General features: G+C 42.6%; 1 protein-coding gene across 4 annotated transcripts in view; it reads right to left on the minus strand.

Annotated features, from left to right (window-relative positions):
• Positions 1–27,076, minus strand: part of ARID3B (AT-rich interaction domain 3B) — a 109,436-nt gene that overhangs the window by 25,480 nt on the left and 56,880 nt on the right. For all 4 annotated transcript variants that reach the window (XM_045795203.2, XM_087856788.1, XM_045795205.2 and 1 more), the window contains one exon: positions 24,899–25,530. In XM_045795203.2, the coding sequence (XP_045651159.1) occupies positions 24,899–25,453 (555 nt within the window). In that variant the 5' untranslated portion in view covers positions 25,454–25,530. The remainder of the gene's footprint in view (positions 1–24,898; positions 25,531–27,076) is intronic.

A 27,076-nucleotide genomic window follows, 5' to 3' on the forward strand; every position in this document is an offset into this window, starting at 1 on the left:
GGGCTGCAGGGAGATTTACAGTGTAAATGAGCATGGAGTGGGGGGATAAACAGGGCGTGTTTTGGCAGGGAGGATGCGAGTCTGAATAGCTGAGGTGGAAACAGGCTGTGAGATGCCTTGAATACCAGGAGGAAATTTAAACTCTGAACTGTGAACAGGAGGGAGGTGGTGGATGTTTTCTGAACAGAAAAATAAATGATTAAACTGGTGTTTTAGATCATTTTAATGACCCTCTTTTGTTGGAGAAAATAGAATATATATATACAAATGTATGTAGATACCTAACTAGACTGAGATTATGGGGGATTTTCACTTTTCAATTTTTTGCTATATTCATTCACATATAAACATTTGATCACCTAGGACATACTAGATACCGTGAAGGATTCTCAGGGAAAAAGAACAAGACAGTTAAGAACTCTGACCTCGTGGAGCTTAATGGAGAGAGGGATGATTAAAAAAAACAATTGCTTATTTTTTCTAGATTAACTTTGACTCGTCTGTCAAGCCCCATCACTTGCTCTCCTGCTTCCCCCTTGACCCCAGCGAAGAAAATCTGGATTGCACTGAAATGATAGAATAATTTAGTGAACTAACACCTTCACAATGTGTAGTCTTTCCAGTAAGGGAGCAGTATGACTCTTCGTTTAACAACAGACACTTTGAATGGCCCTCAGTAATGATTTGCAATGTCGACATACTACTTTTGTAAACTGCACAGAAGACCAGAGAGGGAAAGCCAGCACCGGGGCTGGCTGGCTGGCTGGCTGTGCAGGAGCCGTGCAAAATCCAGGGTGGGGTGGGCCGCAGTAGGACCAAGGAGAAATGACGGGATCCGTACTAAGGCAGCGAATGAGGAAGAGGACGAATGAGGAAGAGGACGAATATCAATCTTATCATGAGAAAGCTATGTTCTGATGGAAATGGAGAGACGCTGGGCAGGGAATCAAGCAGGAAGCCTTCGAGCACTAATAGACCACTGTCTCTGGTGGGTGGTGTGTGTGTGTGTGTGTGTGTGTGTGCGCGCGCGCGAGAGAGAGAGAGAGAGAGAGAGAGAGAGAGAGAGAGAGAAAGAGAGAGATACAGACTGACAGAGACAGGAAGAGAGAATATCCCACAACCCTACAAGGAGCCAGGTTATGGCAGCTGGCAGTGGCAAGAGCCAAGCTTCTGGGGGGAGAAAGGGAGAGATTCAACTAGTGTTTCCTGACCCAAGAAGGCTACCTTGGGCCTTTTTACTGGGATTTGGAAAAAGAAAAAAAAAAGGCACAACCAGACCACGCCTCCAAGATCTTAGGAGCCAGCACTGCATTCCTTAGAGCGGTACCTCCCCAGAGACAGGAGCGCCTGACTTTAAAAGCAATTAAGTATCTAGGCTATTTTAGGATTACTCCTTGACCACCTGGAATATCTTATTAAAGCACAGCTCAGATGTCCAAAGCAATTTTAGTTCCCATTCCTCACTCCTCCCCAAGGCGAGAATTAACCCTTTCCTTCAGACTGAAAGTACAGAGGCTAAGCTTCCAACTCTTCACGTGGGCTCCCCATATTCTGAAACCTCTAAGAAACCGTCCTGTCCTTAGAACACCATCACACATACCGACAACCCTTACAGAGATTCTTGAGTGTTCTCTGAAAACACAGAACAGTAATGTGTTTCCTTTCTGTCTACTCTATAATTTAATAGATTCTGAACCCCAAGGTCAAGGATCTGGGCAAATTCCTGGGGCCTGAATCTCAAAGTAGTCATTAGCAAAAGAACTAGACTTCAAAGGAGCTGATCTCAAACTCATGAATACTATTTAATTGCTTTGAAATATAAAATGTAACCCAAGTATTTGGGCTGAATACTGCTGTGGTTACTATTGTTATTTTTTAAATAAGCAACCCATAAATTACCTTCTCTTTGGCTAGACCTCGGTCTACTGCAGGTATCACCTATACCACACTGTGACTGTCTACTGCTGGCCAGGTTGATGATGCTGTAATATTAGAAGTCCAATTCCCAGATCTTGGTAGGAAGAAAAGGAAAACATCTCTGCCCTCCCACCACTTTTAACCAATTCCAGGAGGTAATGAGACATGCACAAGGGGTAATGCGCAGGATTATAGGAGAACCCTAAGGGACGACTGAAGCCCCAGGAAGTAAAACAGATATTGTTATAAACAACACTGTTGGACTACAAAACCCTCCTGATAAGATCAGGATTACTGCTCTTAGCTAAATCGCTCAGGCCTTGGAAGCACCAGAGTTATAATTATCAGATGCACACCTTCCGCTGTCAGGTAACTTTAGCAGGAACCAGAAAGCCCCTCCCCACGTCTTACTAGCAGCAAAGATCGATTCAAACTCGGTGGCTTGGAAAAAGAGCTAAGGGACACTTTTCTGATTAAGCAGTAGAAAGGAGCAAGTGTGGGGGAGGGGACAGGACAGCAGTCCTACCTTCCCAGCTAGGCACACAATCCCTCCAGGCCATAACCAAGAAGACCGCCCAGAAATGGGGTGTTCCGACAAAGGGAGGAAGAAAAACTAAAGTGCAGTATTGGTGATGGGGCTACCCCTCTGCCAAAGAGTGAACTGGCTGGGCCAGCCAAGTCTAAGTCTCAGCCACAGAGCAAATCCCAGCTCCTGCTCCCAGCAGAATTCCAGTAGGCAGCCTCAACTCCCACAATGGCCGCTGCCATCCATTTACACCACAAAGCTCTGAGAACCAGCGGTGGAGAGCTGAGAACACCTCATCTGACAGAGGGGAAACTGAGATCTGAAGAGGTTGGGAAATTGCTAAAGTCATTGCTCCAGAAACTTTTTTCATGAAACTTCACGGAACTTTTTTTTTCAAGCTACATTTTTTTTTTTTTTTAAGATTTTATTTGACAGAGAGAGGGAGATAGCCAGCGAGAGAGGGAACACAAGCAGGGGGAGTGGGAGAGGAAGAAACAGGCTCCCAGCAGAGCAAGGAGCCCAATGCGGGGCTCGATCCCAGGACTCTGGGATCACGCCCTGAGCTGAAGGCAGACGCTTAACGACTAAGCCACCCAGGTGCCCTGCAAGCTACATTTTTTAAAAAGAATTATTTTTGAGAGAGACAGAGAGAGAAGGAGCTAGTGTGTGTGTGTGGGAGGAGCAGAGGGAGAGGGAAAGGGAGAAAGAATCTCAAGCGGGGTCCCGCCTGAGCCCGACGTGGCTTGATCCCCAAGATCATGGGCCCCGAAATCATGACCTGAGCTGAAACCAAGAGTTGGACACTTAACCAACTGTGCCACTCAGGTGCCCCACATAAGTACATTAAAAAAAAAAAAAAGATTTTATTTTTAACTAATCTCTATACCCAACGTGTGGCTCAACTCACAACCCAGAGATAGAGTTGCACACTCCATCGACTGAGCCAGCCTGGTGTCCCCAAGCTACGTAATTTAAATGTATAGGAAGAACACATTTTTTGAAAATGCTGTGATGAATTATTTTGTAAAGTAAAAAAAATATATATATTTCATTTCAAGTTTGGTATTCCACAGAGCAGATTTCCTCACACAGAAAACAGCTGCAGTCTGTATTTAAAAGTCAGCCCCTTTTGCAATTCTGAGAGCTTCTCCGAAGGCTTCTCCCAACCCCAGAACCCCATCCCAGGGGTGGCACCATGGTGCGTGTGTCTGATGCCCACTGCCCTGTGCTGCCTGTCACCTCTCCCAGGCTGCGCTCCCTCATACACGGTGACTTACAGCTCCGTGAGGGCAGTGCACCTGCTCAGGGACCGGCAATGGCAGGGGCTCAAATGACTGTCAGTACCCAAAGAACAAGCCGCGGGCATCAACTCAGGAGGATCACCGCAGGCTGCGGCGAACTGGGGGGAAAGCAAATACTTAAAGGAAGGTGGGCTTTGAGTTCTAAAAATACTGATCTATTAAAGGGACCTAGAAGGCAACAGAAACCATTTCTTAAAGACAGCAGTTTAATTTTAAGGTTCAAAAGGGTAACAGAAGAGTGTACATTGGGGCACCTGGGTGGCTCAGCCGTTAAGCGTCTGCCTTTGGCTCAGGGCGTGATCCCGGCGTTCTGGGATCGAGCCCCACATCAGGCTCTTCCGCTATGAGCCTGCTTCTTCCTCTCCCACTCCCCCTGCTTGTGTTCCCTGTCTCGCGGGCTGTCTCTCTCTCTGTCAAATAAATAAATAAAATCTTAAAAAGAGAAAAAAAAAAGTGTACATTAAAAAAAAAGAGCCCATCATGCATATTCAATTTTACGAATTAATCGAACTTTGAAAAATGATAAGATTCAATGATAACAAGGGTTGGGGGAGTGGGATCTCCCATCTTCCCATAATGGAAATGTAAAACTGGTATGGCCTTTCCAGAAAGTTACTTGCCTTAAGATGCCCATCACAATAAAAACAGCAACAGAACAACAGATAATAACTGAGTACTTACTACATGCCAGACCCTGTTCCAGTATTTCACGTGTATTAAACATTTAAACCTCAGTACAGTTCTGAGGGGTTACTATAAAGACCCCCATTTTTCAGACAAGAAAACCAAAGCACAAGGAAGGCATGAGGAAACACCTGGCAGAAGGCTGCAAAACAACCAGAGGAGGTGAGAATCAAATGAACCCCTGCTTGTAACTGCTTCACTGTCCCAGTCTCCTCCTGATCTCATAATCTGTCCTATGAATTACCCTAAGGAAATGACTAGAAATACAGGAGAGATTTATAATAGCAAAAAATTAGAAATAGCCCAGCTACATGACATTAAGGCAACAGACAACACGTGAAGGTGCTGTCTGCGGGACAGAACACTGCTCAGCCAGTCACAGATAGCCTCGCTTTTATAAAACAGCCAATCCCTACTTCACATCCTTCCCATGAAGATCTACATTTAAAAATATAATCATAGGGGCGCCTGGGTAGCGCAGTTGTTAAGCGTCTGCCTTTGGCTCAGGGCGTGATCCCGGCGTTCCGGGATCGAGCCCCACATCGGGTTCCTCTGCTGGGAGCCTGCTTCTTCCTCTCCCACTCCCCTGCTGTGTTCCCTCTCTCGCTGGCTGTCTCTCTGTCACATAAATAAATAAAATCTTAAAAAAAAAAAAAAAGATTAATCAGTGAGTTAATCAACAAAAAAACAAAAAAATATATATATAATCATAAAATTATAATAATATATATATCTATAATCCTGGGGAGAGGGGGGCCTTTTTAAATATGAGAAAAACCATAAAGGGAAAGATCAATTGATTTCACCACATCAAAATTTAAACTCCTACCTGATGAAAGAATTACAACATGAAAGACCAGCAACTGTGAAAAATACTTAGAACATAAAGACAAGAGCCTATGCACAAGAGCTATTACAGCTCAGTAAAACAAAAGGAACAGAATAGAAAAATGGGTAAAGGCAACAAAAGACAACAAACCCAAACTCATGGAATATAGCAAAAGCAGGACTAAGAGGGAAGTTTATATAGCAATAAACACCTACATTAAAAAGGAAGATGTCAAACAATCTAACTCTACACATCAAAGAACTAGAAAAAGGAGAACAAACTAAGCCCAAAGTTAGCTGAAGGAAGGAAATAATCAAGATTAGAGCAGAAATAAGTAAGGCAGGCACTAGAAAAACAGTTGGTTTTTTTTTTAAAGGTAACAAAATTGTCAAACCTTTGGCTAAACTAAGAAAAAAAAAGAGAAGGCCTAAATTTATTTAAATTCAGAGATGAAAGAAAGATGTTACAATGGATGCATAAGAGGCTGCTCTGAACAATTATTTGGAAACAAACTGGAAAATTTAGGGGGAATGGATAAATTCTTAGAAACTTACCACCTCCCAAGACTGAATCATGAAGAAACAGAAAATCTGAACAGACCTATAACTAGTAAGAAGACTGAATCAGAATCCAAAACCTTCCAACGAAGAAAAGCCTGGAATCAGATGGCTTCACAAGTAAATTCTACCAAACATTTAAAGAAGAATTAACATCCAATCCTTCCCAAACTCTTCTAAAAACTTAAAAAGGAAGGAATACTTCCAAATTCATTTTATGAGCTCAGCATTACCCTGATAAACAAAGCCAGAAAAAGACACTACAAGAAAATTATCTGATGAATACAGATGCAAAAGCCTTCATAAAACACTGGCAAACCACAATCAACACCACATTAAAAGGATCGTATATCGTGACTAAATGGGATTCATGCCGTGGGATGCAAGGATGATTCAACACACAAAAATCAATGGGATATACCACATTAACAGCCGGAAGGATAAAAATCACATGATTATCTCAATAGATGCAGGAAAAACATTTGACAAAATTTAACATCCTTTCATGACAAAGATACTCAATAAACTAGGAACAGAAGTAACTTGCAAAAACCTCAACATTTTAAAGGCCATGAATGAAAAGCCCACACCTAACACCATATCAATGGTGAAAACCTAAAGGCTTTTCCTCTAAGGTCAGGAACAAGGCAAGGATGCCTACTCTTACCATTTCTATTCAACACAGTACTAGAAGTCCTAGCTGGAGCAATTAGGCAAGAAAAAGAAATAAATAAAAAGAAATAAAAAGCATGTACACTGGAAAGGAAGAAGTAAAATTATCTCTATTTGCAGATGATATAATCTCATATGTAAAAACTCTAAAGATTCCACACACACACACACACACACACACACACACACACACACACAAACCATTAGAACTAAGAAGTGAATTCTGGGAAGTTGCAGGATACAAAATCAACAAACAAAAATCAGTTATGTCTCCATACACTAACAATGAACAATACAAGAAGGAAATTAAGAAAAACAATCCCATAGTCCATAGCATCAAACAAATAAAATACTCAGGAATAAACCTAACCAAGGAGGTGAAAGACCTGTGTACTAAAAGCTATAAAATACTGCTGAAAGAAATTAAAGAAGATACAGAAAAATGGAAAGACATCCCATGGTCATGGATGGGAAGACTTAATATTGTTAGAATGTCCATATTACCCAAAGAGATGTATAGGTTCAGTCAACCCCCACCAAAATAGAAAAAACAATTCTAGAATTCATATGGAACCAAAAAGGACCCTGAATAGCTGAATCAATCTTGAGAAAGAACAAAGCTGAGGACTCATACTTCCTGGTATCAAAACATATCACAAAACTACAGTGATCAAAACAGGATGGTGTTGGCATAAAGACAGATATTATAGACCAAGGGAACAGAACAGAGTCCAGAAATAACCCACACACATATGATCGAATGATCTTTGACAGAGTACCAAGAATACACAATGGGGAAAGGATAGTCTCTTCAACAAATGGTGCTGGGAAAACTGAATATCTACATGCAGAGAATGAAAATGGACCCTTAGCTTATACCATACATAAAAGACTTAAACATAACACCTGAAACGATAAAGTTCCTGGAAGAAAATATAGGATGAAAGCTTTGTGACATTAGTCTTGGCAATGATTTCCTGGCTAGGACACAGGCAACAACAGTAAAAACAGACAAATGGGACTGCAACAAAATAAAGAGCTTTTGCACAGCTAAAGGAACAATCAACAGAGCAAGAGGCAACATACAGAATGGAAGAAAATATTTGCAAATCATATATCTGATGAGGGTTAACATTCAAAGATGTAAGAAACTCCTACAGGGGTGCCTGGTGGCTTGTCTGGTTAAGCATCTAACTCTTTTTTTTTTTTTTTTTAAGATTTATTTATTTATTTATTTATTTATTTGACAGAGACAGCCAGCGAGAGAGGGAACACAGCAGGGGGAGTGGGAGAGGAAGAAGCAGGCTCCCAGCGGAGGAGCCCGATGTGGGACTCGATCTCCCGGAACGCCAGGATCACGCCCTGAGCCAAAGGCAGACGCTTTAACAACTGCGCTACCCATGTGCCCCAAGCATCCAACTCTTGCTTTTGGTTCAGGTCCTGATCTTGGGGTCATGAGATGGAGCCCCAAGTTGGGCTCCACGCTGAGCAGGGAGTCTGCTTCTCTCCCTCTTCCTCACCTTCTGCACCTCCCCCCACCCCTCCTCAAATAAATAAACCTTAAAAAACAAAAACAAACTCCTACAACTTATGGCAAAAAACCCCCAAATAACCTGATTACAAAGGGGGCAAAGACTTGAATAAATACTTCTCCAAAGAAGACATACAAATCACCAACGGACACATGAAAAGATGCTCAGTAACACTCATCGTTAGGGAAATGCAAATCAAAACCAATAAGATAACACCTCACATATGTTAGGATGGCCATTATAAAAACAAACAGAAAATAACAAGTATTGGAAAGGATGTGGAAAAACTGGAATCTGTGGAATGTAAAATGGTATAGCCAATACAGAGAACAGTATGGAGATTGCTGAAAAAATTAAAAACAGACCTACTATACAGTAATCCTAGTTCTGGATATTTATCCAAAAGAATCAGGATCTTTTTTTTTTTTTTTTTAAGATTTTATTTATTTATTTGACAGAGAGAGGGAGAGTAGAAGCAGGGGGAGCAGCAGTGGGAGGGGGAGAAGCAGGCTCCCCACTGAGCAGGGAGCCCGATGCCGGGCTCCATCCCAGAACCCTGGGATCATGACCTGAGCTGAAGGTAGATGCTTAACCACTGAGCCACCCAGGTACCCCAAGAATCAGGATCTTGAAGAGGTATCTGCACCCTCATGCTCACTGCAGCATGGCTCCCAATAATCAAGATACAGAATCAACCTAAGTGTTCACTGACAGATGAATGAATAACGAAAATGTGGTATTACAGAAATAAACTCATGCTTATATGGTCAATTAATCTATAACAAAGGAGGAAAGCATATACAATGGGGAAAAGACAGTCTCTTCAATAAATGGTGTTGGGAAAACTAGACAGCTACATGCAAAAGAATGAAGCTGAACCACTTCCTCATACCATACACAAAAATAAACTCAAAATGGATTAGAGACCTAAATGTGAGACCTCCAACCATAAAAATCCTACAAGAAAACAGGCAGTAATTTATTTCACATTGGCCTTAGCAACATTTTTCTAGATATGTCTCAATAGGCAAGGGAAACAAAAGCAAACATAAACTACTGGGGTTACACCAAAATAAACTTTTGCACAGCAAAGGAAACCATCAACGGAAGACCACCTACTGAATTGAAGAAGATATTTGCAAATGATATATTCGATAAGGAATATCCAAAATATATAAGAACTTATATAATTCAACACCCAAAAAACCCCCAAATAGTCTGATTTGAAAATGGGCAGAGGACCTGAATACACATTTTTCCAAAGACATATAGATGGGCCAACAGACACATGAAAAGATGCTCCACATTACTAATCATCAGGGAAATGCAAATCAAAACCACAATGAGATATAACCTAACACCTGTTAAAATGGCTAGAATCAAAAAGACAAGGGGCACCTGGCTGGCTCAGTCAATGGAACATGTGACTCTTAATCTCAGGTTGTGAGTTCAAGCTCCATGTTGCGTGTAGAGATCACCTAAAAATAAAAATCTTAAGAAAAAAATAAAAAGACAGGGGCGCCTGGGTGGTTCAGCCATTAAGCGTCTACCTTCAGCTCAGGTCATGATTCTGGGGTCCTGGGAATCAAGCCCCGCATCGGGCTCCCTGTTCGGCGGGAAGCCTACTTCTCCCTCTCACACTTCCCTTGCTTGTGTTCCCTCTCTCGCTGTCTCTCTCTGTCAAATAAATAAAGAAAATCTTAAAAAAAACAAAACAAGGGGCGCCTGGGTGGCTCAGTCGTTAAGCATCTGCCTTCGGCTCAGGGTGTGATCCCAGAGTCCTGGGATTGAGCCCCACATCAGGCTCCTCCGCTGGGAGCCTGCTTCTTTCTCTCCCACTCCCCCTGCTTGTGTTCCCTCTCTCGCTGGCTGTCTCACTCTCTGTCAAATAAATAAATAAAATCTTTTAAAAAAAAAAGGATAAGAAATAACAAGTGTTGGTGAGACAGTCGAGAAAAAGTAACCCTGCTGCACTGCTTCTGGGAATGTAAACTGGTATAGCCACATTAGTAAAGAGGTTCCTTGAAAAATTAAAGACAGAAATACCATATGATCTAGTAAGTCCACTATTGGGTGTTTACCCAAAGAAAATGAAAACACTAATTCGCAAAGATATGTGCACTCCTATATTTACTGCAGTATTATTCATTATTTACAAGAGCCAAGATATGGAAGCAACCTAAGGGTCCACTGATAGATGAATGGATAAAGAAAATGTGGTGTACGCACACACACACACACACACACACACACACACACACACACGACTATCATTCATCCATAAAAAAGAATAAGATCCTGCAATTTGCAGCACGGGTAGACCTAGATGGTATGATGCTAAGGTGCAGTATGGGGAATCTAGTCGATGATGCTGTAACAGTATTGCATGGTGACAGATGGTAGCTACACTTGTGGGGAGCACAGCATACAGTAGAGACTCAGGCAATCACTATATAGTACACCTGAAACTAATGTAACATTGTGTGTCAACTCTACTCAGCTGCAGAATACTACTGAGTCATTAAAAAGAAGAAAATCCTGCAGGATGTGATAACATCGATGAACCTGGAGAGCATTATATTGTAAATCCTTCAATAAAAAGTTAAATAAATGTAACGAAAGTGAACTAAGCTAGTCATAGAAGGACAGATACTGCATGATTCCACTTACATAACGTATCTAAAGTAGTCAAACTCATTAAAGCAGAAAGGGGAATGGTGGTCTCCAGGGGCTGGCGGGGTAGGGAGATGGGGAGTGGCGGTTCAACAGGTTTAAGTTTCCATCATGCAAGATGAAAGAGCTCTAGAGATCTTCTGTACAGCACTGTGTTTATAGATAATATGTACTGCACACTTAAAATTTTGTTAGGAGGGTAATCTCATGGTTTTTTATAATTAAAAAAAAAAAAGAAAAATGGACAAAGGCCACAAGCAGGTAAAAAAGGCAAACAGGAAAAGATAATAATATACACATACCCTGTGATACAACAAACTCAATCTCTAGGATAACCTCACCGTGTATCACAGAAATGCAGACACAAGGGTAGAGGGTTATACAGCATCTACACAGATAGTTTAATTTACACTAAACAACACACATACACACTCTCTTCTCTAACACATTCTATAACTACACAGTTAAGTAGGTAAATATATAGGAAAAGCCCTAGAAGCCAATTCATGCCAACTGCAGCCTCCTGTTGGACAGGGTGGGGTGAGATGGAAGGGACAGAGTAGGCAACAGTACACTGTATTTTTTTGAACTATAAAATTTTTTAAAAGATTTTATTTATTTATTTGAGAGCTCATGCGAGAGAAGGAGGGTCAGAGCGAGAAACAGGCTCCCCGCTGCGCAGGGAGCCCAATGTGGGGCTCAATCCCAGGACCCTGGGATCATGACCTGAGCCAAAGGCAGACGCTTAAGTGAATGAGCCACCCAGGCGCCCCTAAACTATAAATTTTTATTCTGTATCTTCCTATGTGGTTTTAATTTTCCTGAGCATCTATTCATATTACTTGTATAATTCTGAGATAAATGCTTACAAAAATATTAATAAGTCAATATGAACACACAGGGAAAGACAGCTGTAACACTGAGTAAAATAGTACCTTACAGAATAATGTGTAGAGTTCTATTTTTTTAAAAAAACAAGCAAAATCTATTTGTAAAGAAGAAAGTTTTGAAAAGATATAGAGTACCAAGTGTTAACAATGACCAACTGAAAGTCAGGCTTTTCCTTTATACATTTCTATATTTCTAAAATTATTTAAGTTAATATAACTTCTGTAATATGTATTTTAAAAAATTAAACATTTAAAATAATCCTTTACAATGAATTTTAATGATAAAATTACTCACGGTCTACTAGGTGATGAAAGTTGGGCATGAAATTATATATAAAATGCCTATCACAGGCATTTTTTTTTAAGATTTATAAATTTATTTGAGAGAGAGAGAGTGCGCAAGTGCGTGCTGTGAGGAGGGGCAGGGGGACAGACAGAATCTCAAGCAGACTCCCTGCTGAGCTCAGAGTCCTCACCTGGGGCTTGATCCCAGGACCTCAGATAGTGACTGGAGCAGAAACCAAGAGTCTGATGTTCAATCCACTGAGCCACCCAGGTGCCCCTATAGGCATTTTTTTTTTTTTTTAAACACAAAGGAAATACAGTTGACTCCTGAACAACACCAGGGTTAGGAATGAGGGAAGCCGACCGTGCGTGCAGTGGAGAATCTGAGTGTAACTTTTGATTCCCCAAAAATTTAACTACCACTATTGACGAGAAGTCTTACTGATAACATATAGTTGATTAACACATATTCTTTGTTATATGCTGTATTTTTACAGAAAACTGAGCTAAAAAATAGAAACTGTTATTAAGAAAATCATAGGAAGAGAAAACATATCCGCAGTACTGTACTGTATTTACAAGAAAAAATACACATATAAATGGACCCATCCAGTTCAAACCCATGTTGCTCAAGGGTCAACTCTGCACAGGAAAATGTTTACAGTTATATCTAAGTTATGTGGTTATGGTGAATATATTTTTGCCCTTACAAACGTTTATATTTTCTGTGTTTTCTAAAATGAGTCTGAATTACTCTGACAATGAGAAAAAATAAATCAAAGTTACTTTTAGAGTAATGTGAGCACTAAAAAAAGATTATCTTTGCCCCGCTCTATCTGGAATAGTGAGAGGGAGCATGGGAGGAGGCACCTGGGTTAATAGCCCAGCTTCCCAACTGTGAGACTATAAACAGCACAATTCTTTCCTCATCTGTAAACTAAACACATAAAGGGTGATAATTCAGGGCCTGCCTCATACACCTCAATGAAATAAGAAAAGTAACTGGCAATAGGTATTAAAATCAAAACCAAAAAAAAAAAAAACAAAAAACCAGCAAACAAAACCACGACTGACTGATATGGAGGAAGTCTACTGCTCCCCTCCCTCTCCAAAGAAAACCTCACTCAGAAATGCTAGATAAAATTCAGCACTCCACACTTCTTACGCATATAGCTAAGCTTGAAACCAAGAGAGAAAGCACAGTCCACAGTGCCAGAAACAAAAACGAATCAACCAGCAGCGAGCAGGTGCCAAAGCTGTAGGATGTAGTTCTTGACATCTAAGGGCTGAGGACCTCGGATTTAATCCCAAGGGAGAGGAGCCCAGGCTGCAGGGCCCCTGCATGCCAGGACCCAGCACTGAGATAAACGCATAAAGCCAGCAGCCAGGAAGGATGACACATTAACTAGGGCTTAAAAAACTGCCCACTGGCCTGAAAAGAAGTAAGGAACCATGCCGTTTACCATGGCCCTCATGGAAAAATTGGGTCCATAAGAGATGGAAGTCCAGGTTCTCACCAGGCACAGAATGAATTTGGAGACTCCAAATTCACATCACCCCAAAACAATGACAACTAGCTAAACTTGAAGGGTCCCCGCGGAGGAGCAAACAAAACTCCCCTCAGGAATGCTTCCGTAATCTAGCACATGGGACTCCCATGGAACCAAATCCCAACTCAAAATGAGCTTACACTGGGAAAACAAACACACCACAAGAGGGAAGAGTAACATGAAACAAGAACCTGTACTCCCAGAATGAGATAATAAGAGAATCATCTAAAAGCATCTCTAAAATAAGCATGTTTAAAGAATGGCAGAATGTTGGTAATTGTTGAAAGCTGGGTAAAGGACACAGGCAGTTCATTACCATTCTCTCTTTTGTATGCTGGAAATTTCTATAATAAAAAGTTCTAAATATAGTTTTTAAAAAGTTAAAGATGTTCAAAGAGCTTAAAGGAAGGAATGGAAACCAACTGGTAAAAACAGGCAGATTTTTAAAAAGTCAAAAAAAGTACAGAAATTAAACACACTATTAAGATAAACAATTTTTTACATTATTAAGTAGAATAGACAGAGCTGAAGAGAGAATTCAAAGTTGGGAAATAGAATGTGAAAATATTCCAGAATGCAGGAGAATGACATAAAGAGATAAGGCTGTAAAAGACACAGAGAAAAATATCAAGGGGAAAAAAAAAAAAAAGAGCAGCCAAGGGAAAAAAGAACTCAGATCAGGTTGAAGGAACAGAACAAGGCCCAAGTGGAATAAATAAAAATAAGTCCAAACCTAGAATGCTGAAGTGCAACTGCAAAATAACAGAGACAAAAGGAAAAACCTTAAAAGCCGCAAGAGAGAAAAAGGATTAACAAAGATGACAATTAGACTGACAACAGACTTCTCAACAGCAAAACAGCTGCTAGGAGAGAGTGGAATCATATCAAAGTGTTAAGAAAAATCAGGGTCTACTTAAAAAAAGCGTGGCGGGGGGCGGTGTGCCTGGGTGGCTCAGTCAGTTGGGTGTCTGACTCTTGATCTAGGCTCAGGTCTTGATCTCAGAGTTAGTTGTGAGTTCAAGTCTTGTGTTGAGCTCCACACTGGGTGTGGAGCCTACTTAAAAAAAAAAAAAAAGGAAAAGAGAAAAAGAAAAATCAGGGTCAATCTAGAATTAAAAGCTATGATCAATCACACAAGAGTAATGGCAAAATAAAGATATAAATTAAAAAAACTTTTTTCAGACATACCAAGACTAAATTTACTATATACAAATCCCTGCCAAAAGAGTTGGTAAAAAGTATAAAGAAGACCAAGCCTAAAGGGAGAGAGTGGGCTGTAAGAAGTCATGGAGAGCGAAGAAATGGATAAACCTGTTGGGAAGTCCAAACTCACCATTAGCATTAGGGGAAAAAGCTAATTTGGGGGAGAGGTTAGAACAAACCAGAACTAAAATACTGGCCACAATAAACCGGAAGATGGGAGTGGAGCAGAAGTTAAAACTAGAATCTCTAAGGTCCTAATATTGTTTGAGAGTAGTATAAAAAGTCAAGAATGCAAGGTAAAATCTAAATGAAACCAAGAAAAGAAAAGAAACAGAAATATAAATTTTTTTTTAAGAGATTTTATTTATTTATTTGACAGAGAGAGAGACAGTCAGCGAGAGAGGGAACACAAGCAGGGGGAGCAGGAGAGGAAGAAGCAGGCTCCAAGGGGAGGAGCCTGATGTGGGGCTCGATCCCAGAACACCGGGATCACGCCCTGAGCCAAAGGCAGACGCCTAATGACTGAGCCACCCAGGCGCCCCCAGAAATATAACTTCTAAACCAGTAGAGGAGACAAAGACTGAATAAAAATAAAAAAAAAAAAAAAAAAAAAACCTCAATCAAATGAACAAAAGATAGGAGAGGACAAAACAAGAAGCAAAGAGAACCCTCGGTCAAACTGAAAATCCAAAGCTAGAGGGCAGAAATAGACCCACATGTACCACCGATCCTAATAACTACATGGATTAAATTAATCTAATAAAAAGGCAGAGATCACAGGTCTTTTACATGTGGTCTTAAGATGTAAAGACTGGAACGTGTAAGAAAAAAAATGTCCTAACACTCATCAAAAGAAAGCAGGTCCTACCTGGAATACTTTAATTCACCTCTCTTTGAAACTGATTACACAAACAAAACTTAGTAAGGATAAGGAAGATTTGAATAACACAACTAATAATAAGCTTGATCCAACAGACAGATACACAACCTCACATCTATCAAAAGGAAAATTTACATTCCTTCGAGCACAAATGGAGAATTTATAGAAACTGATCATACATAAGGCCAAAGGACACTGTAACAAATTCCAGGAAATTATTATCACACAGCTCTCTAACCACAATGGTTAGAGCTTAACTATAAAGCTATTAATTAATATATTTTACAAACCCACATATTTGGAAACTAAAAAACATTTTGGACAACCCATGGATTAAAGAAGCAATGAGAACTGAAATAATGAAATGTTTAGTACTAACCAATGGAAACGTTACCAACATTTGTGGGACACAGCAAAAGTGTGACCTTCAGAGAAATCTACAGCTTCAAATGCATTTATTAGCAAGAATTTCGGAAGATATATAAACATACAACTAAATAGGCTTAAAAAATAGACACACAATACAAGTAAAATTCGGAAAATCTAAATAAGATCAGTGGATAATAACATCGTCAATATCCAAAATTGTGATATCATACTACGGTTTTATAAAGTGTTACCACTGGGGGCGCCGGGGTGCCTCAGTCCCTTAAGCGTCTGACTCAAGGTCTTGGGATCAAGCCCTGAGTTGGGCTCCTGCTCAGCAGGGGAGTCTGTTTCTCCCTCTCCCTCTGCCACTCCCCCTGCTTGTGTTCTCTTTCTCTCTCTCAAATAAATAAGTAAAATATTAAATAAATAAATAAATAAATAAATAAATAAATAAATAAAATAAAAATAAATAAAAATAAATAAAAATAAATAAAAATAAATTTTCCTTTTACTGTTGGGGGAAACTGGGCAAAGTGTCCAGGGATCTCTCTAAATTATTCTTTTTATAACAGTTTGTGAATCTACAATTATCTCAACGATAATTTCAATTAAAAAAAAAAAAAGGCCAGAATACCAAACATTACTACCACCAAATGCTGGAAAGGATGTGGAACCCTCAATTATTGTTGGTGGGAATGCAAAATGATACAGGCACTTTGGAAGACAGATCAGCAGTTTCCTACAAAACTAATCATACTCCTAACATACAATCCAGCAGTCCTGTTCCTTGGTAGTCACCCAAATGAGCTGAAAACTTATGTCTACACAAAAACCTATACACAGATTTTTATAGCAGCTTTATTCATACTGCCAAAGCAACCAAGATGTCCTTCAAAAGGTGAACAGATAAATAAACTGTGGTATATCCAGACAATGGAATAGTATTCAATGCTATAAAGAAATGAGCTATCAAGCCATGAAAAGACATGGAGGAATCTTAAATGTGTATTATTAAGTGAATGAAGCCAACCTGAAAAGGCTATGTACTACATGATTCCAACTATATGATTCTAAAGATAAAACTATGGAAACAATAAAAAAAAAATAAGGGGTTGCCAGGGCTTGAAGGGGAAGGAGGGATGAATAGGCGGAGCACAAAGGATTTTTAGGGCAGTGAACCTACTCTGTACGATACTGCAATAGTGGATATACGCCATTATGTGTCAAAAGCCACAGAACATACAACACCAAGAGTGAACCCTAAGATAAACTATAGACTCCGGGTGATAATGATGTCTCAGTGCAGGGTCACCAACTGCAACAGATGTACCACTCCAGTGGGGGATTCTGACAGCGGGGGAGGTGCGCATAGGCTGAGGCAGGGGCGGTGTGGGAAATCAAAGTACCTTCTGCTCAGTTTTGCTGTGAACCTAAGACTGCTCTAAAAAAAATGAAATGGAGCTATTTGCATTAAAAAGCAGAAACAGAGGGGCGCCTGGGTGGCACAGCGGTTAAGCGTCTGCCTTCGTCTCAGGGCGTGATCCCGGAGTTCTGGGATCGAGCCCCACGTCAGGCTCCTCCGCTATGAGCCTGCTTCTTCCTCTCCCACTCCCCCTGCTTGTGTTCCCTCTCTCGCTGGCTGTCTCTCTCTCTCTCTCTCTCTCTCTCGAATAAATAAATAAAATCTAAAAAAAAAAAAAAAAAAAAAAAGCAGAAACAGAAACAGGGCCAAGTAAAAGACAGTGGAAGACACAAATACTTATTCAGCACCTATGATCGGCCATTACTCCACTGGACACTGGTATACAATAAGCAAGGCAGAGATGGTCCCTGTTCTCTTAGAGCTTGCCATCTCTCTAGTATAGGAATCAGATACCAAACCAACCAACCACGGAAATATAAAAGGATAATGTTCAATGACAGCATATAACCTGATCTACACTAAAGGTGAGACGTTGCCTCTGAGGAAGTGAGGTTTAAGGTGAGAACTGAGGGCTGGGCAGATTTAGCCTAGAGGAGTGTTCTAGGCAGGACTAGCATATGAAAAGGCCAGGGTGATCGAGTGATAGGTCAGGAGATTCACAAAACTGAGGCTGACAAACAGGCAGGGATCAGATTATGCAGATCCTGGCTTTTACAATTAGAGCAACTGACATCATACTTGGATGGCATTAAAGGAGTGACATCATCTGATTTGTTTTTTAGAAGATCATTCTAGCTACTGTGTAGAGAATGGATTAGAATGGGGGAGGGAAGACAGAGACACGTGTTGATAGCTCCAGCAGTAGGTGGGTAGCCTGGATTAGGTAGGTGATAGTGAAGAAGGAGAGAAGGGGCAGAATTCTAGACGTTTAGATGGGAGAATTGATAAGGCGTGGTGATGACTGGACGTCACCAGATAGAGTGACAGAGTAGGAGGTATGAGAGATAGTCAACGCTAAGGTTTCTGATATGAATCACCAAATGGAGAGAAACGTTCTTCACAGAGAAGGAAAAATAAAAGAGGAAGTAATTGTAGGGGACTAGGTTGGAAATCAAGAGTTCAGGTTTATATGTGTTAAACTTGAGATGCCAGTAAAATATCTAAGTGTAAATGTCAAGAAGGTAGTTGGGAACACAGCAATTGAGCTCAGAATGGAAACACGGGCTCAAATGATGCACACTGATGTCAATGGCTTGTGGACAGTATTTAAAATCCTGAGACTGAGAGAAATTGCCCGGTGGGATATAGAGAAGAGGGTTTAAGACTAGGCCTTGGGGAACTTGGGGTTTTATGGTCAGACAGAAGAGAAAGAGAATGGAAAATAAGCCAACGGAGGGGGTACGGAAAGCAAAGGAAGAGAATATTTCAAGGAGAGTGGTCTACTGTATTTGATACCACTGAGAAATCAAGTGAGGTGAGGGTAGGCTGGGCTTAGCAAAATGGTGGTCGCTGGGAGGCCTCACCGAGAGAGTTCCAGGAACACGGAAGAGTCAGGTCTAGACTGAAGTGCACTGAGGAGTGAGCTGGAGGTGACAAAGTGGAGGTAGGAGTGCGAACAGTGCCTCTGAAAGGCTCTGCTGCGGGGACAGGAGACAATGAGAACTAAGCTGGAAGGAGATATATACCCAAGGGAAAGTTTTTAAAAAAATGACTCCTTATTCCCTTGTAACAAATGAACCAGTCCAATTTATTGATTAAAGGAGTTTTTTGTTGCTGTTTTTAAATCTGGGAGACGGCAGAACACATATGAATGTGGAAAAAGCTTCCCAAGCCAGTGGGTCCAAAGAGTCAGGGAAATAGGCCTTTCTCTGATGGAGCAAGTTCCTGAAAATGAGGAGGGGGACTGGGATCTCAGATGTGTGTGGTGGGATCAATGTTTGGTAAGAAGGATAAGGACCTCATTTAAGTCATGACCATGTATTTATAACAATTCAGTGTAAATATGGGGCGCCTGGGTGGCTCAGTCAGTGAAGCATCTGCCTTCAGCTCAGGTCGCGATCTCAGGGTCCTGGGGTGCAGTTCCACATTGGGCTCCCTGCTCAGTGGGGAGTCTGCTTCTCCCTCTGCTTCTCCCCTGGCTCGTGCTCTCTCTCTCTCAAATAAATAATAAATACAATTTAAAAAAACTTCAATGTAAATAAAGCTTAGTTCTACCTAAAGAAGAAACACGCACATACCCCTATTTTAACATGGAAAGAAGCAGCTTCAAAAGTACAATGATTTCTCATTCAGAGAAAATAAAAGATTTTTTTAAAAGTGACGACTAAATAAAAAGCGCGATGGTTTCAGCTCACATAATCCTGAAATGTTTTGGAGAACTCCAGAATAAGAGAGTTTGGTCACAGCTCTGGCAAACTTGAAAAGGAATTGTTTCAGAGCAGTATCTAGGATTTATGGAGCATCTTGACCTATAAAAGTAGTAAAGACTGAAGAATTACAGCTTCGGAAAGTATTTCGGTGCTAATGCCAACCTGACCCAACCTCTGTATGATGGTATAAATTTACAAAGATCTTTCACATCATATTCTTCTTTCACCTTTGTAACAACTTTACAATCGCTCCCTGAGCACGGTGGGAGAGGATTTCCATCCTCTGGGATACATGTATGTATGGCTTCAGTGTGGTAGGTTAGGAGACCTGTCCCAAGTACTAGAGCGAGCAAGCAGTGCAGCTAGGATCTAAATCTGCATCTTCTGGCTCCAAAACCAATGTTGATTTAATAATTAAATCTGTTACTAATTAACACGTTTGCTGAGTATTTATGCCTTAACCTTTTGGGGTTAACGTCTAAAAGGGCAACCAAGCTGTCTCACAAATCACCACAGACATCTTAGACATCATGGAATACTAGGCTGGAAGCACCACGGGTCAAGCCAAATGAGAGAGCACAAGTTCTAGGTCGCAACCCTCTCCTAAGTGACAGTTTGGTCACCCAAGTGACTATGGGGAAAGACATGAACTCAATAGAGATATTGAAAGTAGATGTGACGAAAACTCAAGGTTGCCAAACTCTTCAGCGACCAAGACAGAAACACAAAGAAACACAGTTTAGGGCAGCGTCGATGAAAGCACGGCATACGTTCTTTCTCTAATTACACAATGTAAAGCAGGGTTTCTCAACATAGCACTACTGACATTTTGGACCAGGTAATTCTTTGTCGTGGGGGCCTGGCCTGTGCAGGACAGGATGTTTACCAGTAGAGTCTCTACTCACTACCTGCCAGGAGGACATCTCCCCCATCTCAGTCTCCCCAACCACACATGTCTCCTGACACTGCCAAACAACATCTGGGAGCAGGGTGGGGGGAGATCAACCTCCATTTAGAACCACTGATCGGATTCCACTGTGACGGCAGAAGCTGAGGGCATGTGAGACAGACTTACAAAGAAAAGTGAGGAAAGCTTATGACCTTATTTGTATTCAGGCAATACTTCGCACAATCTTTACAAAAAGGCTCAAATGTGCCAAAGACATGCAGTATGTGCCTCGTCCAAGGCCTAGTCCAAGAAACGGCACCTTACTACTTAGAGGAACTCTTGGTAATAGATTCCAGAGACCAAGCAGTCAGCCATCCTTCCTCCTTCCCACACTCAGTAACCGAGGTGACTGCCCAAGTATGCAAAAAATCAAACACACACATCGTGGCTCCCCCGTGCCTATCAGGTCATTGCTCATCTTTCTGTTTTCTGGGAGGGAGTCTACACACTTCTGGAAACCTGGCTCCACTGACAGGCTCAAGACAGACAAAGCCTGTATTGCCTGTACTACCCCCCAGGAGGCCAGAAGACCACCCCTAATAGGCCAGCAACACCCCCCACTCGGTTGTATGCTGACAGGGCTCTACTGATCTCCCTCGAGAGAAGGGACACTCAGCTCTTTGTCTGTTGCCTTGTTTTACAATTATTTACTCTGCCCATGGAAATCTGATGGGCTTTAGAATGCCTGGCTCAATGGCATTATCCATCTTCCTATCACGCTGGTGTCAGAGAATACTATACTCTAACGATCCGGGCCTTAAGAATCAATTATTTTCTAAGAGTTTCTTTAAAGAGAAGCCATAAAATTATTTTGACTTCACATGTTCTAAGAAAGGGATTACAAAACAAAAGATAATCTGTGGGGTCCTTAAGCTTTTCAAATTTTGCTTTTTGGTTGGCAGATGCCTGCCAACCTGTACCCCCCAAAGTCTAACAAAATGTTTTTTGAGTATTCCTATTGGTTTACCAAGCTATGCTAGCTACGCTGTAGACAAAATTAACGTTTTTACCTTGGTATGTGAATGTCTGAAACAAAACCTTGTTTTAAAATATCAGCAGTGTAGGGTTGTCTGGGTAGCTCAGTCGGTTAAGCAACTGCCTTTGGCTCAGGTTGTGATCCCGGGGTCTTGGGATCAAGCTCCACATGGGGCTCCCTGCTCAGCGGGGAGTCTGCTTCCCCCTCTCCCCCACACTCGTGCTCCTTCTCTCTCTCTCTCTCAAACAAATAAATAAAAATCTTTAAAAACAAAAGGGAAAAAAAGAATAAAATATCTGCAGCATAACTAAGACGGGGCAGCTGGGCTTCAGCTGACTTAGGACAGAGTGAAATTCCTGCAAGCAAGCCAAGACCCAATGTCCCTTGAGGTCTCCACAAGGTCTCTGCTTAGACTGTGAGTTCCTTAGTCCATGGAGCTCAGGCCTGGCCCAAAGAAGCCTCTGTAAAAGTCTGTTGTATAAAAGAACAAAATGGACGCCGCAACGCATGGACAGTGAGACCGTTTTGTATTACCCGCAGAAGATCTCTGTAGCTGTTGCTGGAGCAAGGGATACTCCACTTCTGCTCTCTACAAGCTAACTGCATATGAAACAAAAGACTGTGAACAATAAAAAAGCTAGTTTCATGGTCTGTAATGGTTTCTACAGGCTCTCCCCAAGGATATTTTTTCAGTCCCACTTCATAAGCACAACTTAAAAAAAAAAAAGGTTTTTTAATCCTTAAGCATATTATTTCCTCCTTTATTTTTATTATTTAGGATTTTGTTCATTTACTTGCGAGCGAGAGAGAGAGAAAGCAAGAGAGCACCAGCAGGGGGGAAGGGAGAGGAAGAGGAGGAGGCAGACTTCCCACTGATCAAGGAGCATGATGTGGGGCTCAAACCCCCGACCCTGGCATCATGACCTGAGCCGAAGGCAGATGCTTAACCAGCTGAGCCACCTGGACAGCCCTTATTTACTCCTTTAAAGGCAGGATCAGACAAAGGAGGAGGGCACAGACCAAAGCAATTTTGTAAAATTAAATTCAAAAGGAAAAGGAGGTGGGCATCTGAGGTTTCAAAGTCATTGTAACAATGACCCCCTAACCCAGTTCTCGATCTCCAAATCCAAGGGGAAGGGGAATTTAGGGTGTGAGATGAGGTCTCAGCGCCACTGGTATTTATAACACATTCTGGCAGGTGCTCCGCCTGGCAGTCTATAATTAGTGAGTATGCCTCAGAAACTTAAAATGAGCTCAAAGGGTTTCAGAAACCAACAGCCAGCCCCTGAGCAATGAACTGTGTAGTCATGGGGCCGCCGCGCCCGGAACACGGCGCTGGGTGCCTGTCACTGTGCACCCGAGTGTGCACGCACACGCCGCTTCTCAAGAGTCTTTTTTCAAAGCTCTAATGGCTTGACCTCAACACCTGCTGCACTTCCTGAAGACAGACAGGCTCTGGAGCTCCACTTGTTCCTCGCACGCGGCTGCACTTTCTAGGAACGACCGCACACACGCAGAGGCTGGCCAGCTGCCAAGGCGGGGGCAGCCCAGCCGCCTCGGGCCTGAACTTTCCCAGTGCTGTCAGGGCGGGATCCCGCCACGAGCTGACTCAGCGGCCGGCATGGAACTCTGCCAGCCACAAGGCAGCGCGGGGGCTGCAGGCAACTCACAGATGTTTTGCTAAATGAAAGCAATCAGCCGGGAGGCGGGTCTGGGCTGGCGGCCAGGCTGCCGCTGTCGTGGAAGCTGGGACTCTCTGATCCAAGTCCCAGCTCAGCCACTACCGCCGGCGATCTGAGGGAAAACCCCGGTGCGCCTCGGCATCTTTTGCCTGCTTCCGAGCCTGTCCGTGGGGCCGCAGCAGAGGATGGCGCTCTGTGCACGAAAGAGCCCCCCGGAGCACTACTCCCCGCCGCGCGCTAGCTCGGTCAAACCTCACACCGTCCTTGGGAGGCATGCTTTGCCATTTTCACTTCACAGATGAAAGACCCAGGCTCAGAGAGACTGAGAGCCCTCCGAAAGATCACAAGGATAATAAATGGAAGAGATGGGAATTGAACCCCACTTTGCTGGCTCTGGAATCTACGGCAAACACTGCTGTGCTAAAACTCTGATCAACTTCACAGGGCTCCTTTACACAAAGCTGATTTTTCAGGTTCCAAAGGACCTTTCTTAGATGACTTCTCAGTTGCCCTGTGAAAACCCACAGCTCTTCACGACGGATTTCCAAAGAGCACCACTGGGCCACTGAAGAGCATGTACTTATGTGGAGTACCCAGATACTACCAGCTTTGTCACAAACTCCCTATCTAAGCATCAATGAGTCACTTAACCTGGAACAACCCGTCGCTGCAGGTCCGAAAGAGAAGAGCAATTAGAAGCCAAAGGCTTGGTGAAGAAGACAGATTCCTTATGCTCCACCCCAAGATAATTCTTTAAGACCCTAGAATCTGTTTTTTTTTTTTTAAAGCTCCTGAGATGCTCACCCATGCTCGAAAATCACTTAAGCTTGCCTTGGCTAAACTGGGAATTTTGAGGTCTACCCTTTCCTGTTTCAAAGGGGTTTGTGTAAGGGTGAATGAAATCATGTCTGCAATGCTCTTTGTTGGAAAACACACACAACGCAAGCGCTTCTTGTCAGCTATACTTAACTGCAAGACAACAAAACTGTCCTTAAAGAGCATGATCCTGGTTTAGCCTGGAGGTAAGGAAGGGTCTTAGGCAAGAATGTTCTTTTAACCAAAAGAACTGTAATTAGAGTCACACATTGCATTTTTAGATATCCCTCCTAACACTGCTGCAACCCCATCCTTCCTTAAAAAAAAAAAAAAAAAAGGGGCGCCTGGGTAGCGCAGTCGTTAAAGCGTCTGCCTTCGGCTCAGGGCATGATCCCGGCGTACCGGGATCGAGTCCCACATCGGGCTCCTCTGCTATGAGCCTGCTTCTTCCTCTCCCACTCCCCCTGCTGTGTTCCCTCTCTCGCTGGCTGTCTCTCTGTCACATAAATAAATAAAATCTTTAAAAAAAAAAAAAAAAAAAAAAAGATTGTACTGACATTCTTTCACATCCCACGGGAAACAATCTATATTAGGAGTAACTTATACATTTCATTGCTGTAGTCAAGAAAACAAGTTAAGTATAGGGAAAAAAAAATTCAAAGTCTATTCACGGCTAGGCCGTTGGGTCACAGAGGTGGGGTGAGAAGGCACAGACTGGCAGAGATCCTGGCCCTGGGACGACTCCTCTCGGCCAGCCTTTAGGAAGAACAAATGACGACACCCCCCCCCCCCCCCACCGCACAACGAAGACTGACCTGCTTGAGTTGCTCATCCAGATTCCAGCTCGGCTGCCCAGCTGTGGAGACTGAAGGTGGGGCCTTGGAAGCATCTTTGGTATGGTCTTCTTTAGCTTGCTGTCCACGCAGTGGGAGCCCCGGTGCTGCAAGCAGACCAGATCCGGGCGCTGCTCTGGGGTCCTGGCGAACCACTTTCTGCACATGAAAATACTTGGACGCAGCCTGGGCCTCTTTCTCGGCCACCTCTGCAACTTCATCATCCCCATCCTCGTCTTCCAGACCTCCTTCCTCCTCCTCGGGCTCGGAGTTCACGTTGCTCCGTTCAAAAACTCGGGCCACTGCTGCGGCTGGTGGCCCTCTGGCCAAAGGACCCAGGGCGGGGCTGCCAGATGGCCTCCCGGGGGTGGCAGAAAGGAGAGTCTGCTGTGTGACCAGCTTCTGGGCGTACAAGAACGGGGCTTCTCTCATCTGTTGCCCCTGCTTCTCTCTGGCATCCATCTGCAGCGGAGCCAGGTGCGGGGCCTGCTGTGGCTGGGGCTGCCGCGGCTGCTTCTGTTGCGCCAGTGGCTCCATCACTGCCTCAAGCTTCACCCGCCGATTGGCATGGCTCTGAACCTGGGTACAGCCCAGCCGGCACACTGGGTCTAAACCTTAAGTGAGAAACAAGGGGGAAAAAATGGTAAAACAGGTATTAAAAGACTTTCTTTTTTCTAGTAAAGAGTGTGAGTTCTGAACACTAAACATATGCTCCAAAGCCTGGGTTCTAAGAGGAGTGGTGGTGGGCGTTGGGGGGAATGGGGGCGGGGGGGGGGGGGAGTGGTAGGGACCGGTGTGAGGAAAAAAGGGATTTTAGAGAGGAAATGCGGGATGAATCTCAGCAGTGGCGGAGGGCTGTGGGTTTAAAAAGAAGTAACTCCTGACGGTATCTAGCCTGCAAACCTCTGTGTTCTGATCTTTCTCTCCTGACGTTATCAAACATTAGCCTGTTTATTACTGAAAAGGCAACTGGGTTTGCACTGTACAAAGGTTGTGAGTATGAAAACCACAATAACGAAGGAAAGAAGGGCCTGCCTACGAAAGAGAGAACGTGGCTTATGTTCCCAGGCCCACCAGAGAAAGAACGTACCATCCTAGGTAGACACAGAGCTATCAGGTAGACAGAATGATTTCTCTCATACAAAAGCAGAACATAGCAAACTGCTCTTCGGTTTAAACTTTTCAAATTTCCCAGATCGAATTGCCAGCCTGCTTTTCAAGTGGGCTAAGCCACCCTAACTGTACATTACAGCCTCAAAAAGAATCCAATTTCAACAACATGAAAGAAAGAAACACGCAAGGAGGAAAGAGTTTCAAATTGCAATGGTCACTCAAAAAACAAACAGGGGGGAATTCCTCTGGAGATTTTAAAGTCAATTAAACTGAAACAGGTATCAGTATTGTCTAAACAACAAGTTAATGCTTCTTTTTCATAAACAGCCAAGTAAATGTCTTCACATCCCCTTTCCTTCTGATTCACTTCTACTATGATATTCAATGACAAACGCAAACAGAAAAGGCTTTCAGGCCAAAAGTATTCTGGGGGCAGGTTTATCAGCATTCTTACCAGTCTCCAAACACATCCCCCTTTCACACCCTCTTCTCCACTCTAGCTCCCCCATTCCCTTCCTCCTCTCTAGATCTCCACCCCCAACAAACCTCACTTAAGTTATGTTTCCTCGGCAAGTCTCCATAAGGGAGTGGATTACCATGCACGGACAAATTTAGGTGAAGAGGCCGTGCAACATGGCGTACGATGCTGTCATCACATGAAAGAAGCTTCATTGCACAGGTTGAGACTTGATATTTGCATTGTTTCACTGTTTTAGAACTGAGTATAAAGATAAAAAATACTACATGACTTCAGCGTCTTCAAAATTCATGGGGAAGGAATCACATCCCTAGCAATAAAAACTGCTTGGATTTACTAATCTTCTAATGGGTAGGGGGAAAAGGTGCAATTTTTAAAGCTAGGCAAAAAAGTAAAGATAAAAAGTCTCATTGTCTGTTTATCTGAGCACTTCTTTTGCCTTCTGTAATCTGTGAAAGATTCAAATCCTGATTTGCCTCTTACTGCCTTTACTTCCTCTCTTCTTGGCACTTGAGAAAGTGTGAGTTATGCTTGTAGCACTGCTTTCATTCTGCTTTAGCCCTTTTTAT

This window comes from Ursus americanus, chromosome 28 (assembly GCF_024610735.1).
Source record: "Ursus americanus isolate L20-20 chromosome 28, mUrsAme1.1.p, whole genome shotgun sequence".
NCBI lineage: Eukaryota > Metazoa > Chordata > Mammalia > Carnivora > Ursidae > Ursus > Ursus americanus.